Source organism: Dipodomys merriami, unplaced genomic scaffold (assembly GCF_024711535.1).
Source record: "Dipodomys merriami isolate MVZ:Mamm:240054 unplaced genomic scaffold, mDipMer1.0.p SCAF_19, whole genome shotgun sequence".
NCBI lineage: Eukaryota > Metazoa > Chordata > Mammalia > Rodentia > Heteromyidae > Dipodomys > Dipodomys merriami.
The window spans coordinates 11,620,428-11,633,611 of record NW_027203270.1 but is presented as its reverse complement, the minus strand read 5'-3'; the positions used below and the strand labels follow the sequence as shown (position 1 = coordinate 11,633,611).

Below are 13,184 nucleotides of genomic sequence, written 5' to 3'. Positions count from 1 at the left end.
AAGCCACCAGTGCTTGGCTAGATTAAATTATTTTCAAACAGTTATTTGCTTTCTTTGGTTGTCATCAGTATGAAGTAATACAATTACATATCTGTTGTGTAAGCAACAGAACTAGTGTCTATGGCTGTGTGCCAAATATTCTTCTATTGCGTACGATCTCAGATGTGATCGTGGTTCCTGAGGCTTTGGTTGGCAAATGGTGCATTGCCTATGGTTATTGTGGTATATGGCATCTTCATTTTTTCTTACTGTTTTTTTTCTTTCCCAATGAAAGCTATTAAATCTTCTTTTCCTTTCTGTTGAAGCAATGTTTGACATTCTTTAGTCTTCAGAAATGTTCAGTTTGTTTGAATTGTGACTATATGCAACAAAGTAACAGAGTGAAAACATCACTTCCTTGTAGAAATGTTTCATCAGATTTATTGTAATGTCCATGTGATATTAATTAGTGTATTTAATGCTGGTCCTGGGGCTTGAACTCAGGGCCTGTGCGTTGTCCCTTAGCTTTTATGCTCAAGCCTAACATTCTTGAGCCACAGCTCCACTTCTGAAGTTTTTGGTATTTAATTGGAGATAAGAGTCTCAAGGCCCAGCGCTGATGGCTCACGCCTGTAATCTAGCTACTCAGGAGGCTGAGATCTGAGGATTGAGGTTCAAAGCCAGCCCTGGCAGGAAAGACCATGAGATTCTTATCTCTAATAAACCACCAGAAAACCAGAAGTGTTGCTGTGGCTCAAGTGGTAGAGCGCTAGCCTTGAGCTGAAGAGCTGAAGGACAGTGCCCAGGCTCAGAGTTCAAGCCCCACAACAGACCCTCTCCCTCACCCCCCAAAAAAGAGTCTCATGGACTTTCTTGGGGCTGGCTTTAAATTGCAACCTTCAGCCTCCTGGATAGCTAGGATTACATAGGTAAGCCACCAGCATCTAGCCCATATGATATTTAGATAATTTATTTTTGGGTGTTAAATCATATTTTCCATGAAATAGTTTTCTGAAGCATAGCTATAGAGGGTAGATAACTGGCTGGGAATGTGGCTTAGTGGTAGAGTGCTTGCCTAGCATGCATCAAGCTCTGGGTTCCATTCCTCAGTGGCTCAAGTGGTAGTGCTAGCCTTGAGCAAAAGAAGTTCGGGTACAGTCCCCAGGCCCTGAGTTCAAGCCTCAGGACTGGCCAAAAAAAAAAAAAAAGAGAGAGAGAGAGAGAGGATCGATACATAAGAACTTATGTGCTATCGTAAGTACAAGTCATTTCTAATTTTTAATAATTTTTATTATATGTATATTTTTATTTTTATTTATTTATTTTTTGTCAGTCGTGGGGCTTGAACTCAGTTTGGGTGCTGTCCCTCAGCTATTCAGCTCAAGGCAAGCCCTCTACTGCTTGAGCCACAGCGCCACGTCTGGTCTTCTAGTGGTTTATTGGAGAGAGTCTCACGGACTTTCCTGCCTGGGCTAGCTTTGAACTGTGATCCTCAGATCTCAGCCTCCTAAGTAGCTAGGGTTACAGGCATGAGCCACCGACGCCTACCATTTCTAATTTTTTAAAGGAACATGTGTATGTGTCTATGTGGGTGCATGCCAGTACTAAGATTTGAACTTAGGTTCATACATCTTCAACTTGCTTAGTTAGCTGGTACTCTATCTCAAGCCATGCTTCTAGCACTATTTCTAATCTTAATTACTCAAAATCTGTTATAAAGAGATAGAATTAAAATATTCAGCACCTACAAAGTGTCTAATAAATATGACTTAATCTACCCCCATCAAACACCCTGTGCTTTTTTTTTTTTTTAAGCTATGTTGAATTTTGTTTGTTTTTAATCAGAGGACCTATTTATGTTTATACAAGATTATAGCAGACTGGATTTGGGAAGGTGGCTCAGTGGTTGAGTGCTTGCCTCGCATGCATGAGGCCCTGTCGATTCCTCAGTACCACATAAGCAGAAAAAGCCAGAAGTGGCACTGTGGCTCAAGTGGTAGAGTGCTAGCCTTGAGCTGAAGAGCTGAGGGAAAATACCCAGGCCCAGAGTTCAAGCCCCAGGATTGGCAAAAAAAAAAAAAAAAAAAAAAAGACTACAGCAGACTGGAGTTGGAAAATTTTATGGTCATGGTCTTTCTGTTGAACCATATGTGTTTTGTTTTGGCTTGATTTGTTTTTATTTATTTAGTCTGACATGGACTCAGAGCTTGGGGCAGTCTCTGAGCTCTTTTGGTCAAGGCTAACGCTCTACCACTTCGAGTCAGGTGCCACTTCCAGTTTTTGAGTGGAAATAGGAGTTTCACAGGGACTTTTCTGAGCAGGTTGGCTTTCAACTGATGGATCTCAGCCTCCTGAGTAGCTAGGATTATAGATGTGAGCCAACAGTGCTTTGCCATAATGTGCTTTAAGTACTTTTAGAATTATTTTGATCACATAATAACCAGTTAGTTTTGCTGCTCTTGTTTTATGTGCATGTATATATGTATATGTATATTTAATTTCTGTACATTGAGCTCATCAGTAACAACAAATTCAGAATCTCAGGCCAGGCAATCTAGATCAGGATACATGGGTATATTTATTCCATAGATATGGTTATAAATCAAAATGGCATTTCCTAAAAGTTGAGTTTTTTTAAAGATCTCACTTTGGACTACAGGTTTTAACATTAGTAACACATTGAAGTAAAAATTGTTTACTTCCCTGATTGACTTCCCTTGAGCAATTTCCTATATTGAAATGTTCACATGTTATCAATATTAATAATGATTAACAATTATTTGGAATTGGTTCAGTTATAACTGCCAAGGACTAATTTCTTATGAGACAGTAATGACCTAATCAAATCCTCCTTCCTTTCTTTCTTTTTTTTTTTTTTTTTTTGAGGTGAAGTGTGCCAGGCTAGCCTGAAACTCAAATTGAATTTATTGGGATGTACCACCACACCTGGCTTCCTTTTCTTGAATCTCTCTTTTCTCAGGACTTGGATGCTGTACCCTTGACCTACATGGGAAAAAAACTTAGACTTTAGAATAAGACTTGGTCTCTCTTAAGTAGGTCTCTGTTAGCTCACTAGTCACATCTTTGATTTGTATTTATTCATTTTTTAATTTATAAAATAAGATAAAAGTGAGTTTTTATGGGGTAGAGGTGGGGATTAGCCATCAACACCCAGCTACTTTTCTCTGTTATTTCTGTTCTTTGGTTGTTGTTATTGTTGTTGTTGTTCTGGAAAAGTCGTTGGTAGACATAAATAATTTAATCCTTGCAACTAAAATTTGCAGTTGCTTGTTCTCTTCATAGTATCTCATAATGCCCCTGAAGTGTGCTATTTGAACTGAAATGGACCACATTTCTACAACAATCTATGTAACTAATAGCAAATGCACTTTTTTCTCCATTTAAAATAAAAAATAGTGCTGGGCACCAGTGGCTCATACCTGTGATCCTAGCTACTCTGGAGGCTGAGATCTAAGGATCACGGTTCAAAGCTACCTGGGGCTGGCAAGTTCATGAGAGTCTTTTTATCTCCAGTTAATCACTAAAAAGATGGAAGTGAAGCTGTGACTGAAGTGTTAGAGTGCTAGCCTTGAACAAAAAAAGCCCAGGGACAGCACCCAGCCCCTGAATTCAGGCCCTAGGACTCGGGGAAAAAATTAAAATTTAAAAACACTTTACTTTTCACCAACAGGATAATGGCAAGTGGTTTGTTATACATGGTATCATTTCTTATTTTGTTTTTAAAATATATTTTATAAGGAATAATCTTTAAAATATTTTAAGTTGTCTCATCTAACATTTTTGGTGTCTATTAAAGAAGTTTACTAGCCGGGCGCTGGTGGCTCACGCCTGTAATCCTAGCTACTCAGGAGGCTGAGATCTGAGGATCACGGTTCAAAGCCAGCCCTGGCAGGAGAGACCGTGAGACTCCTATCTCCAATAAACCACCAGAAAACCGGAAGTGACGCTGTAGCTCAAGTGGTAGAGCGCTCGCCTTGAGCTGAAGAGCTGAGGGCCAGCGCCCAGGCCCAGAGTTCAAGCCCCACGACCGACCAAAAAAAAAAAAAAGAAGTTTATATGTGACTTGTCATTAAATCCTCGGGGGTTAAAAATAAACACAACTATCTGTTCCGTGTGTGTGTGTGTGTGTGTGTGTGTGTGTGTGTGTGTGTGTGTGTGTGTGTGTGTGTGTGTGTGTGTGTGTGTGTGTGTGTGTGTGTGTGTGTGTGTGTGTGTGTGTGTGTGTGTGTGTGTGTGTGTGTGTGTGTGTGTGTGTGTACACTGCTGTCTCTAGCTTTTTTGCTCAAAGCTAGAATTTTACCACTTGAATCCCACAGCTCCACTTCTGGCTTGGTTTTGGTGGTTAATTGGAAATAAGAGTGTCATGGACTTTCCTGCCCAGGCTGGTTTAACCACCAATCTTCAAATCTTAGCCTCCTTAGTAGCTAGGATTATAGGCAGACCTCCTAGCACCCAGCTTGTTAGCCATTTGTAGATCGGAAAATGACTGAAAGCAGTAGAGCAACTTGTTGGTTGTACAACTGAGAAGTGGTAGAGGCATGTTACTTGTAAAGCAGAAACAAACCTCAGGGATGGATGAATAGGTAATATGTATATATCAGAGTTGTAGAGATAATATGTGAATGTATCTATGTGTGCATATGTTTAGATGTGTATGTATGTATATATGTATATATATATACATAAATATATATGGATACGCTGACTCAATGGATTATGTCCAAATAAGCTCTGTAAGTTGAAAATATACTAAGTTGAAAATTCATTTAGAATACCTAACTACTGAACATTATAACTTGGCCCAGTCTACCTTAATGTGCTCAGAACATACACATTAATTTACAGTTAGACAAAAACATTTAACACAAACCCATATATTTTACGTTTTTAAGTTATTTTACGAAGTGTTTGTGTCTATTGAAAAATATTAAATTAGTATTGAAAATATTAAACCATCACTAGTCATTATACACATATATTGACATGCACAATCATATATCTATGTCTGATAAAGTTAAGGAATGATGCATTTTGGCATGTTTATGGAGTCCAGTAATATAACACTACCTGTTATTGTGGCAAATAATAAGCTCCTTTTCATTAAAAATAAGAATATAATTCCAGGAGGGCGCAAATGGTTCAAACCTGCAATTCTAGTTACTCAGGAGGCTGAAATCTGAAGATTACAGTTCAAGGCCAGCACAGGCAGGAAAGCCCATGAGACTTATCTCCAATTAACCATCAAAAAACCAGAAGCTGTGCTGTGGCTCAAGTGGTGGAGCATTGGCCTTGAGCTGAAGAGCTCAGGCCCAGAGTTCAACAACCATGATCAACTAAAGGAAAAATAAAAGAATATAATTCCATAGAGATAAGTATTATTTCATTACTTAGGACAAGATAATAACTTCCCTAATGGGCTAGAATGTGGCTTAATGGTGGAGTTCTTGCCTATCATGCATTAGGCCCTGAGTTCAATTCCTTGGTACCACATAAACACAAAATGAATTAAAAAAAAACTTCCCTAAGGACATAGAGGGCAAGCAGCTTCCTATGTTATACTTGTAAGTTTATCAAAGTACTACTCTGCATTTGGCAGACATGTAAGAGGAATAATACAATGTGTAGGTACTCATAAATTTTACTTTCTTGTTACTTTTTTCTGGAGGAATTCTTTGAATTCTTGGTTACCACTAAGGAGCCTACTTCCTGAGAAATTCAGTATATTTGAAGGGTTTTGTTGTTGTTATTTGTTCATTGTTTCTTCTTGTGTGCCAATACAATGGCTTGAACTCCAGGCCTCACACTTTTCTTAGCTTGCTTGCTAATGGCTGGAGCTCTGCCACTTGAGCCACACCTTTCATCTAGTTATTGTACTGGCTAATTAAAGACTTTTCTGTCTTTTTTTTTTTGGTGGGTCATGGGCTCAGGGCTTGTGTATTCTCCTGAGCTCTTTTTGCACAAGGCTAGTGGTCTACCACGTTGAGCTACAGCATCATTTCCCATTTCCTAGAAAAAGTGATTAATTTGAGATAAGAATCTCTCAAACTTTTCTGCCTAGGCTGGTTTTGAACTATGATCCTCAGATTTCAGCCTCCTTAGTAGCTAGGATTATAGACATAGCCATTGGTGCCTGGCCAGGATCTTCTGTTCATAGTTACTATACATGTGAGCTCCTGGCACCCTACTAGTATCTGTTTTCCTTCCTTCCTTCCTTCCTTCCTTCCTTCCTTCCTTCCTTCCTTCCTTCCTTCCTTCCTTCCTTCCTTCCTTCCTCCCTCCCTCCCTCCCTCCCTCCCTCCCTCCCTCCCTCCCTCCCTTCCTTCCTGTTGGTCGTGGGGCCTGAGGGCATTGTCCTTTAGCTCTTCAAATCAAGGCAAGCTCTGTACCACTTGCACCACGGTGCCACTTCTGGTTTCCTGGTGGTTTATTGGAGATAAGAGTCTCATGGACTTTCCTGCATGGGCTGGGTTTGAACTGCAATCCTCAGATCTCAGCTTCCTGCGTAGCTAGTATTACAGGTGTGAGCCATCGACACTTGACTAGTATCTGTTTTCTTAAAACAAGACACAAGTGTAGAGTAGGCACTGTCTAACCAGTTAGCCTCTGTCATAGATGGTGAAGACAATAGGTCGATGTTTGGAAGGGAGAGGAGACAGCATGCCTATTTGGAAAAGTAAAGTATCTTAAAATCATTTCTAACATCTCCTTTTCTTCATTGTGAGAATCCCTAATACATTATCTAATATAGTGAACATGTTAGGTTTGCTTAAGAAGAAAAATATTTGGGGCTGGGAAGATGGCTCAGTGTGGTAGAGCGCTTACCTTGCATGCACGAGGCCCTGGGTTCGATTCCTCAGCAGCACATAAGCAAAAAGAAAAAAGCCTGCAGTGGTGCTGTGGCTCCAGTGGTAGAGCGCTAGCCTTGAGCTGAAGAGCTGAGGAACAGCGCCCAGGCCCAGCGTTCAGGCCCCACAATCGGACCCCCCCCCCCGCCAAAAAAAAAAAAGAAAAAATAAAATATTCAAATGCCTACATTAGTACAGAGAGGAGTTGTTTTTCTGTAATGTATAGGTCTGGGAATGTGGCTTAGCAGTAGAGTGTTTACCTAGCATGCGTGAAGCCCTGGATTCAATTCCTCCATAACACATAAATGGAAAAGGCCAGAAGTGGTGCTGTGGCTCAAGTGGTAGAGTGCTAACCTTGAGCACAGAAAGGCTCAAAGACAGTGCCCAGGCCCTGAGTTCAAGCTCCAGGACCGGCAAAAACAAAAAAAAAAGTGTATAATACTGTTATTGGTTGGGGATGTGGCTCAGTGGAAGAGTGCTTGCCTAACATGCGTGAAGCCCTGGCTTTGACTTTAGTACCATATAAGCAGAAAAAGCCAGAAGTGGCACTGTGGCTCAAGTAGTAAAGAGCTAGCCTTGAGCAAAAGAAGCTCAGGGACAGTGCCCAGGCCCTGAGTTCAAACCCCAGGACAGGAAGGAAGGAGTTATTTTACTTTCTCTCTGAATAGAATTATTCTTAAGCCAGGAAAAAGACTCTTTGAACTTAAAAAATTCTTAGGAAGAGGAATTATAAATTTTTCTTATTTTCTTTTTCACCTGTAGGAATGCTTGAAATTATGTTGAATTATTCCTTATGCCTCACAAATTAAAAGCTTCATTTGTAGCTTACAAATTTCACATATGTTCTCTTGCATTTTAATATTGCCTTGTTTCAGAATTTACTTTGCTGATTCTTGTCTAAGGTGACTTACTTTTATTATTTGTAGAAATTTCTCAGTTTCTTCTGGTTTGCTTTGGAGTGTCAGATCTGTCCCATGCCCAGTCACTACCTGATTGCAGCATCAAAAAATAAACTCCATCTCTTGTCACCTTCCTCTTCTCCTTCCTTCACTCCCTCAGAGTGGCCCAAGTTTGCTATACTCCATGATTTTATCCTTAAATTAATATTATTTTTAATTTTGGTGAATCATTCTTATTTCTGATTATGTAAAAGATAAGGTCTCTCTCTTGCACTGGTAGTAGGATTTTAATTTTGTAAATGAGATTTTCAACAGTAAGTGAAAAAGGAAATATGCACTAAAACTACTCCCTTGTAAGTCGTTAAACTAAAACTTTTTAGTATTACATTTCTCAAATATAAACACACAGTTAAATTTTCCTTATTAAAATGCAAGGTCTAGTGTCTTCTAGCCTTTTTAAGAGCTTTTATGCATTATGTAATCTGTAAAGTAGCCAAGAGTTCCTCAGAAGCAGGACATCATTTAGATTTAAAACAACTATGGCTTGTGTATAAATAATGATGTGGCATAACCATTCATAGGGTAGCAGCCCCAGTTTTACTCTACTGGCAAATTTTTGGGACACTACAGAATTTCATTCACCTTAAAAATGGTTAGGCCAGCTTGATTCTACTAGATAGATTAATTGGTTAGTATGAGTAGAAAACCAAATGACACAATTATGAGCATAGACCTTTTATTTTTTCCCCAGACATTTGACAGTGTAAACATACATAAAATACATATTAAAGTTTAGATGCTTTATATTTATGCAATGAATTGAAGCCTTAAAAAGAAAGCATTTCTTTTTTTTTTTAAAGAAACTCATTAGTTTTACTTAAGACAGTAAAATAGCAGCAAGTACCAAGACACTGCACTTCTTTTAAGACAAGTTACTTCATTTACATCAGAGTCAGAAATGTAACACTGATTTCCTGAATACTTAATATAGCTTGGATCACTGGTTAGATAGGGACATATTTTTCCAACTGTACATCAGGGAGGATGCTTTCATTAGTTTCAGAAAATGTAGACCCTCAAACAGCCAGCATAACCACAGCATTGAGCATTAAGAGAAATGAAGCATTTACTTTCCAAGCACTTGCCACAGATAATTGAGTCTTTACATTTGCAGTTGTTTCTTCCCTTCGTAAGTTAAGGGTTGTGCTTTGTTGAGGCATTTCAGAGAAATTATTTGGCATGCCACTAGTGATACTTAGGGTCATGGGTGTTGGGGATGATTTTGTTGAGCTAGTGAGGCTTGTGTTGGTAACCATCCCATCGTGGAGATGAATAGTTAGAGTTGCAGCTGCTGCTTCATGTGGGTTGATCGTTTCTGTGGATGTATCTTCTGGATAGGGCACCAAAGCCTTATCAGTGCTAGTAAAGGTGGTATCTTTGCTTAGTGTGACACCAAATGTTGTTTCCTTTGTTCGATATTGTTTGGGTATTTTGGTCACTTTGGGTTGAGTCACCATACTCAAAGAGTTAATGGTGTCCACTGTCTGCATTCCACTTACAGTAAACAAGCTTGAGGTAAATCCAGGAGGTGTGGGATATATATTATGTTCCTTCAGAGATGATATTTGTTTAGAACAAGGAGTCCCTATCACATGAGCATTTGTTTCCATCATCCACTTTAGTAAGTAAGTAATATTTTGTGTATGGTCACATGACCACCTGTTATTGTAAAGAGTTATCTCTTGCAAATGCAAGAGTTGGTCAAATGATTGATCTGGAATGAATGTAAACTTATTGTTATGCAAGTAAAGATGTGTGAGACTTGTCAGGTTTATTAATGTTCCTGGAAGGATTTGTGTCAAGGAATTATTAGACAGGTCCACGATGTGTAGTTTGGAGGGCATGTTGGTTGGGACTGTCCAAAGTTTGTTACCACTGAGGTTGAGAACCTCGAGACTTCTTAGGGTATTTTTAATCAGGACAACCTTTTCCAGCATATTCTTAGAAACATCCAGATACTTAAGGTTCCACTGATAAGCAGTATCAGATTTGTCAAGAAGTTTAATGTTGTTGTTAGCAGCAGACATGTTCCAAAGAGACCGAGGTAACTGAGCAGGCAGGCTTTCAAGCCTGTTGTTTGAAATGTCCAGAGTTCTCAGATTGGTATATTGGGTTAACTGGTTATGCAGATCAGTAAAGTGGTTATAAGACAGGTTTAAATGTATAATATTCTCTTGCAGTCCCGATGGTAATGTAGTCAAGTTTCTGCCTGAACAGTCCACATGCCTATGCCTCTCTGTGCATATACATTGGAGAGGACAAATGCATAAAATACCAGGTGTGAGAGACAGAAGGATGAACAAGCAGGGAGACATTTTCAATATCTGATATTCCATCAAAGCCTAGAAACAAACAGATATACCCTTCTTTTATTATGCAAATACAAATTAGGCATCTGCGTGGGTCAGTTAGCATTAGGCAAAAATTTCAATAAACCTCCTTGTTTTTGAGTCCTTTTATAATTGTTCCAGTGATTAAACTAACAAAGCTCCCCTTCATTTATAGTCCAAATGCCTAATCAGATTCTTCAATTGGGGCTATGTAGCAGAGCCTCTCTTCCCCCTACTCTTGCCTGCATTTTTTTCTCTCTTATTTTTCTCTTCTTTCATTACATTCTTATTTATCTTGTAGCCTTAATGTGATAAAATGGAATTTTCTGCAAATAAAGAGTTGTAGTCTTAAGCTATTACTATTTTTGATATTTTTTTTAACTCGGAAAAAAATGGCTGTCATGTCTGGGTTTTTGTTTTGTTTTGCTTTCCAAATCTCTGCAGTATTATAAGACTCAGCATATAGTATAAGATGAGATACTATTTAGATAATAAAGCAATTCTTTGAAATTTCATCCTTTTTAGTATATATATATATATATGCGTACATATAAATATATATATATATATATATCCTATAAGATCATTTTAAGGCACTTGAAAAACCCACACCAACATCATACCTTTAACCTTACATTTTTCCTGTATGTTTCAAGATTAATTCTAAATGAAAAGCAGTGTGAATATTTGCAAAATGAACATTAAAAAAAAAACAAACCCTCAACAGTCACTGCAGCAAATTTTAGATACATGTACTTGCTATTGAATGTTATTCAATTCTAACATGGCTTTTTCTTAAAAAAAGAAAAAATCCAAAGTCTGTCTCCTACTAATTTAAATGAGAGCTTACCACAGTGTGGTCTTCAGCATCAGCATCTCATTTTCTCCAGGAAACTTGAGGCTTAAAGGTCGTCTTGTTCTGGAGAGTCGGAACGGCTTCTGGCTGTGGGCTGCGCTTGCCTGCTCAGCTGCATTGTGTTGCTGTGAGCTGAAGCTCTGCAACCACCTGATCAGCCCCACATAAGAAGACTGCAGAGCCGTCATTGGTGCTGACTCAAATTTATTGCAAGAGGTGCATACGCAACAGAATGGATAATTTTTTTTTTAATTTACAGACTGAGCATACCTCTATAGCTCATATTTGCTATAGAATGGAATACCTCATGTAAAATTAGAGCTGGCCTCTACTTTTCCTTGTAATTTTCTGACTTTGGCTTTCACATTTCAACATTTTCCTCATTCACAGAATCTGTGGTTTGATTTAATGCCTTCTATATTCTTTTTACGTGCTGAAAATGGATTTGATCTTCATGGATAGATTTCTAAGACATTAATTTGACTATTTTTAATTCCTGCATTTCACTGTTCTTTTCTAAATGTTATCATGTCATCTTTTTAAATGTCATAAATACAATCTGTTTGATTTTATGCCTTTCCTCACTAGGGTTATATTTAATCAGCTTTTAAAAATTACCAACCACTTAAATATTTCATCTTCCTTTGAAGAGATACAGAAATATTTAATTATGTTAATTTTGTCTTTATCTTCCTAATATAAAGGATCATTTGACCATGGCTATACATAGACTACACTGATTTTATTTTACTTTTTTGCAGTCCTAGAAATCAAACCCAAAATAGGCTACATTTTAAATGAACACTGTAGGCTTTACAACAATTCCTGTGGTAAAACAACCATGTTTTGCCAGCCATAGGTGGCTTGCACCTGTAATCCTGCCTACTCAAAAGGCTGAGATCTGAGGATCGAGATTTGAAGGCAGCCTAAGTTATAGAAAGTTCATGAGAATCTTTCTTTCTTTCTTTCTTTTTGGGGGGGTCTGGTCATGGGGCCTGAACTCTGGGCCTGGGCACTGTCCCTCAGCTCTTCAGCTCAAGGCTAGCGCTCTACCACTTGAGCCACAGCGCCACTTCCGGCTCTTTTCTTTTTGCTTATGTGCTGCTGAGGAATCGAACCCAGGGCCTCAGGCATGCAAGGCAAGCACTTTACCACTGAGCTACCTTCCCAGCCCCTGTCCATGAGAATCTTATCTCCAATTAACCACCAAAAAGCCAGAAGTGGAGCTGTGGCTCAAGGTAGAGTGTTAGCCTTGTGCAAAAAAGCTCAAGATAGCACCCAGACCCTGAGTTCAAGCTCTCCAGGACAGGCAAAAAATAATAACATTGACCATGTGTATAGGATTATGTGTATAGGATTAAATGCTTAAAACTTACTCTTAGATATAAGTAGTGTTTCCTTCAGATATATGTGATTTTTATAGTTTAGAGATTAAAAATCAATTTCAAATGACTTTTAGTCTTTTGTATTTTCTTTTTGAGAAAGTTAATTTACAATTATATGAAATATATTTAAAAGAAAATCATAGTAAATTTTTCAAATGAGATCAGATTTATGATGCTCAAAACCAATTTCTAGAATGGCCAATTTGCCTTGTTATTACAAAAAATTAGAGACAAGACCATAGAAGGAAGTGATGAAAACAACTAATACCCCCACAGAGACATGTAGGGAAATGTACACATGGAGAAATCCCTTAGTTTATTTTCTTGAAAAAGAAGCTATCTTCATGTAGTTACTTTTTATATAAAACTAACGTTCCTTCAGAATTACCTACATTTTATAAGTCTGCAACATTACAAATTTATTATTGATTAGGTGTTTTATTGCCACTTTATTTTGAGGTTTTATCTGGGCTCTAGAATCTTTCTATGGATTTCAGAAAACAGTCATCAATTGTAATGTGTTTAAAAAGTGTTACATTCATAAATATTATTAATCCTGGGGCTGGGAAGGTGTCTCAGTGGTAGAGTGCTTGCCTCGCATGCATGAGGCCCTGGGTTCGATTCCTCAGCACCACATAAGCAGTAAAAAAGCCGGAAGTAGTGCTGTGGCTCAAGTGGTAGAGCACGCTATCCTTGAGCTGAAGAGCTGAGGGACAGCGCCCAGGCCCAGAGCTCAGGCTCCACCACCAACAAAAAATAAAATAAAAAATAAAATAAAATAAATATTGTTAGTCCAGCCACCAGTGATG

General features: G+C 38.4%; 2 protein-coding genes across 12 annotated transcripts in view; one reads left to right on the top strand and one right to left on the bottom strand.

Annotated features, from left to right (window-relative positions):
• The window catches only part of Nf1 (neurofibromin 1), a 244,947-nt gene that overhangs the window by 159,616 nt on the left and 72,147 nt on the right, over positions 1-13,184 (top strand). The gene's annotated exons all lie outside the window — the stretch shown is intronic.
• On the bottom strand, positions 8,464-12,444 carry Omg (oligodendrocyte myelin glycoprotein). The gene is made up of 2 exons (XM_070027258.1): positions 10,985-12,444; positions 8,464-10,146 (listed from the first exon to the last, which is right to left on the bottom strand). The coding sequence occupies exon 2, from the start codon at positions 10,138-10,140 to the stop codon at positions 8,821-8,823; it is 1,320 nt and encodes a 439-aa protein (XP_069883359.1). The 5' UTR covers positions 10,141-10,146; positions 10,985-12,444; the 3' UTR covers positions 8,464-8,820.

Coding starts and splice junctions, on each gene's coding strand:
- Omg (XM_070027258.1), bottom strand. CDS start 10,140: ATGGAATATCAGATATTGAAAATGTCTCCCTGCTTGTTCATCCTTCTG.